Source organism: Penaeus chinensis, chromosome 22, assembly GCF_019202785.1.
Source record: "Penaeus chinensis breed Huanghai No. 1 chromosome 22, ASM1920278v2, whole genome shotgun sequence".
Taxonomy (NCBI): domain Eukaryota; kingdom Metazoa; phylum Arthropoda; class Malacostraca; order Decapoda; family Penaeidae; genus Penaeus; species Penaeus chinensis.
The window spans coordinates 18,572,944-18,577,943 of NC_061840.1; the positions used below are offsets into that span (position 1 = coordinate 18,572,944).

The following is a 5,000-nucleotide window of genomic DNA, read 5'->3' on the forward strand; positions in this document are numbered from 1 at the left end:
CTCTCTCTCACCTACACATGCACACGCACACACACGCGCGCTCGCACATACACATTTTTTTAGTTTTTCTCTTTCATTCAAGTTATTTAAAACCTTTTCTGTGTTTCATTATTGCGATTTTTTTATTTAGCTGATTCTTTATTCATTTCACAACAAGATTTCAATAACAACAACACTTACCGGAAATAACCAACGAACCCATTTTCATCAGTTAGGAAATGCCGTTTTCACCGAAAAAAAATATAGTGATACAATCGTGGTAATATGCCTCCCGATCTTTATTTTCTTATCTTATCTCCAAGACAAACGATCGAGTGACCTTCCCCTTCGCCGACTCCTGTTACACTGAGAGGGTCAAGGCTCCCCGACCTTCGACATCATCTCCGTCGCGCTTTCATCCCGCGGAGGAACAAAAGCCGTAATGAACGCGGCCAGGTAGGGGCCAGGTGGACAATGCAAGCGAACGCGGCCTCCTCGTCTCTTGGCTCGGAGGCGGGAGAAGAAAGTTCTCTCGTTTTCTTTTCAAACGAGGCTTCAAAAGAAAACGGGATCTCTAATTGCATCTAGATTCTCTCGTCTTACGGGAATTATGGGAGATAAGCGAGGTGTGCGTAGTGGAATAAAGAATAAAGAAAAGGAAAAAAAGAGAGGGGAGAGAAAGCGTCATATCAAACAAAATAAGACTTGAAAATTAAAAATGATACTAAGAGGGAAAAAAGTATCGTATCAAATAAAGGAAGAAAAAAAAAAAGGAGAAAAGGTGTCGTGTACAGACAAGGAAATAAAAACAAACAAAAAAACAAAAAAATCGTTTTCGTTTTCTATCGTCGATGGCTTCTTTAGCGCCTTATTTCAGGGTCGGAGGAGCGTGAGAGACCGGCTTTGCTTGGACAGTCAGGTTCAAGGCAGTTAAAGCAGAAATACGGGTTTGGGCCTCGACGTAAGGCAACCCGGCATTAGTGTGCTGGTCATTGCAGGTGTGAAATACCTGCTGGGATATATTTTTTTCTATTTTTTCTTTTTTTTTTTTGGTTCTTCATTTTATTACCTTGCAATATATTGTTCGGTGGGATGTCTAAGTGCTTTTTTCATTTAATGGATTTTCGCTTTATAAGTGAACATATCCACATCAAAATACGTATGTTATGTTCATTAACTAGCAGACAACTTTAAACAAGAACTTTTAGACTTATTTCATTCTTCCTTACTAACTAAAACATAAGAATTACAACACATCACGTTAACGAATATCAATATCAACTCCACAACATGAGCTTTGAAAAGGTTAATGAAAGGGGTTGCCAGTATGGAAATAATTTATTCAACTGACTCGAAGGAACATGCGATTGTCTTGGATAAGGTTTCCTCCTGGATTGTTTTACCACTACCAGATTTTCCTGCTCTTCTTCTTTACCGAAAGAGAGAGAGGGAGAGAGAGGGGAGGGGGAGAGAGAAAAAGGGGAGAAAGAGAGAGAAAAGGGGGAGAAAGAGAGAGAAAAAAGGGGAGAAAGAGAGAGAAAAAGGGGAGAAAGAGAGAGAGAAAAAGTGGAGAAGAGAGAGAAAAGGGGGAGAAAGAGAAAGAGAGAGAGAGGGGGGGGGGGGGGGAGGGAGAGAGAGATAGAGAGAGAGAGAGAGAGAGAGAGAGAGAGAGAGAGAGAGAGAGAGAGAGAGGGGGGGGAGAGAGAGAGAGAGAGAGAGAGAGAGAGAGAGAGAGAGAGAGAGAGAGAGGGAAGAGAGAGAGAGAGAGAGAGAGAGAGAGAGAGAGAGAGAGAGAGAGAGAGAGAAAGCGGGAGGGAAAGAGAGAGAGGGAGAAGCAGAAATGAAGGAAAAAAATATAATAATAATAATAATAATGATCGTAATCGTTTTCATAATAACAAGGCTTACGATGTTGGTAAAGAAATGATAATAACCATAATGGTGATAATGGCAATAATAATCATTATTACAATCATCATCATTAGCACTATCATAAAAAACATAATTATCATCATCATTATCATTATCGCAATTCTGTTGTTGTCGTTGCTGTCATAACAAAAACAGCAACAAATGTGCTAAAATGAATACCATGAAAACCATTGATATTATTACTCAAACAAGTAAAGATGTCTGGTCGCAGTCTTTCAGTGCTGTAGGAATAGAGTTCATTGTAGACTAACGTAGAAAAAAATATATACAAAAGGCAAGGAATATGTCTTAAAGAATCCATACACTATAAAATGTATAACTGACGAAGATGTAATTAAAAACAAAAAGAAGTGTCAAATATATATATCTCTTGCGTTGGGAAATGGATCCTATCTCATTCACACTTTTTTCATTAGTATATGAGTGTTTATCTTAAAGGAGGCAGATCTGAACTGGACCCTTATCTAACTATCACATCTTTGATAAGAAAAGTATAAAGAACGTTATCACATCTTCATTGTAAAAAGTCATATTGATGGTAACAATGTAATTACGATGATATGATGATTAATGATAACGATATAGATAGACATATAGATAATCATGATAATGATAAAAATAATGATGATAGCATTAGTAGTAATGATAATGGTGACAATATAGATACAAAATAGTTGATGATAATATTGATAACAATAATGGTGATAGCAATAGTACTGATGATGATAATGCCAATACTGATAATAACATTTAAAAGATAATAATAATGATGATAATGATAATGATAATAATAATAATAATAATGATAATAATAATGATAATAATAACAATTATGATAAAAATAGTGTTAATAACAATAATAATGATAATGATAATAATAATAATAATAATGATAATAATAATAATAATACTAATGATAATGATAATAATAATAATATTGGTAATGAAAATAATCATCATAATAATAACAACAATAATGATAGCAGTAACACTAATAACGATGATGATGATGGAGAAGAAGGAAAGAAGAAAGAAAGAAAATGATTGTGTATAAAAAGGTAAAGAAGAAATAACGTAAAGAAAATATTATATAATAATGAAGAAGATAAGAAAACCAAGACAAAAAAAGTATAGCAAAAATAGAAACTACAAACAGAAGTAAATAAAGCAGAAACACACGCACACACACACACAAACAAACAAACAGTCAGACAAACAGAAACAAACAAACACAAAACGCGAGGATGAATGATCAAATGTCAAGAGGAATGTTTCTCACTCGTACAATATACTTATCAGAGATGTTTTCAAGATAAACTGCAGTTTTTTATGACCCAGATAACTATACTAATAACTGCAACAGGAAATATGAAAGGCGTAGATATGGTTTGTGTGATAAATAATAATTCCATACGACAAGATATGCAAATGATGTATTGCAAGGCTATATCTTCCACCACGATTGCGTTATGATTTCAGTCTGATAAATGTGTATATTAGATCGAAATACATTTATATAACTCAAGTCTCTATGAAGTTATACATACTTACTATTATACTTATCTTAATAGATGATTTTCCATGGAGGGGGTGAAACTAAGCTCAATGACCTACGTTTTCTAATGCTATCACTAAAACTACTACTACTACTACTATTTCTACTACAAGGACTAACTTGCTGGTGCAATTTGGAACAGGGTACAACAGCTACCATAAACTGTTGTCTTGGTACAATAGGTAGTTTGATGCACCCGAGTTTTCTTTTATATGGCTATGATATGATGATTGATATGCTAAGTGAAACTGAGAGTGTTGGTGATGGGGAAGAAATGAATGAAGATTGAAAAACGTTTTAAAGTGAGATTCTTTTCTGTTTTTTTTTTTGTTTTTGTTTTCCTCAGACAAAATAAATGGGTATATTGCTGTGATTGTGTTACTGTGTGTGTGGACGTGCGTGCGTGCGTGTGTGTGTGTCTGAGTGTGTGTGTGTGTGTGTGTGTGTGTGTCCCATATGACCGAACCCATTCACGGGAAGACAAAAGGAAGGTTTCCGTCGGCGGGGAACCTGTCGAGGCACGCGTGGTGGTTGGGGTTCTTACACCTGAGCCACGTGCCCGGCCTCCCGACGGGGGCGGCGCTGGTGCCTCTCCGCTTCTGGGCGTTGAGGATGTGGCTGGAGTGCTGCACATGCTTCAGGACCTCCAGGCCAATGCTGTTCCTGGCGAAGAGCCCTGGGTTGGCCGTGACCTTGGTCCAGTGGCCGCCGTACAGGATGGAGGTGGGCGTGTCCGCGTACTCCTTCGGGAGGAACTTCCTGCTAAGTGTGTCCCGACAGAAGATGTCCATCGTGAACGAAGGGCAGATGATCTTGAGGAACACGTTCTTGTACTTGACCTTCGGCGTGCAGTTCCTGCCCTTGACAATGGCGCCGAACTTCTGCGTCCACTTCTTGAAGTGTTTGCACTCCACGTATACGTCGTGGTCCATGTCCCAGGGGAGGTACGACCCGAATTTGAGGGCGCCGAGGACGGAGCCCGCCTGCAGCTCGTACTCGAGGCCCTCGCGCTCGGCGAAGTCCACCAGGACGCGGACGTCCTCCATGGCGACGTCCAGGCAGCACGGCGGCAGCAAGTACCACTTGGTTATCGCCTTGATGTTGGTGCACTTGATGCCCACGTCCTCGCACGGGAACAGGAAGGTCTCGCCCGAGAAGGAGGTCACCTTCTGCAGGGCCCACCGGCGGGCCACGGGGAGCCAGTCGTCGGCCGTCATGTTGACGTGGCCGCCGAGGAAGAACATGACGTCGGGGCAGAGCACGGCCAGGTGGCCTGCGCCGCGCACCTTGGCGAACCAGTCTCGGTACACAGCCTGTCCGCTGAGACCGGCACTGAAGGCGACCGACTGAAGCAGCTTGGTTCTCGTGACGAAGGGGGTGAGGAGGTCGTCGCAGTACATGCACTCGTACTTGGAGTGGTAGTAGCCCAGTGTGTACTTGGCCTGGTAGTTGGCCATGTGCTGCTGCAGACAGCCGTGGCTCCAGTGGCCGCGCGTGTCCCTGGCGGCGCCCCCGGCCACCTGCACGTGATCCA

The 5,000-nt window shown here is 41.0% G+C and overlaps 2 protein-coding genes across 2 annotated transcripts in view; both read right to left on the bottom strand.

Annotated features, from left to right (window-relative positions):
- LOC125036967 (protein no-on-transient A-like) overlaps positions 1–563 on the bottom strand; it is a 10,187-nt gene extending 9,624 nt beyond the window's left edge. Inside the window, exon 1 of the mRNA XM_047629928.1 lies at positions 466–563. Within this exon, the coding sequence (XP_047485884.1) occupies positions 466–563 (98 nt within the window). The remainder of the gene's footprint in view (positions 1–465) is intronic.
- Positions 564–2,928: 2,365 nt separating this feature from the next.
- Positions 2,929–5,000, bottom strand: part of LOC125037109 — an 11,633-nt gene continuing 9,561 nt past the window's right edge. Inside the window, exon 4 of the mRNA XM_047630116.1 lies at positions 2,929–5,000. This exon is cut by the window's right edge and continues 576 nt beyond it. Within this exon, the coding sequence (XP_047486072.1) occupies positions 3,937–5,000 (1,064 nt within the window). The 3' untranslated portion in view covers positions 2,929–3,936.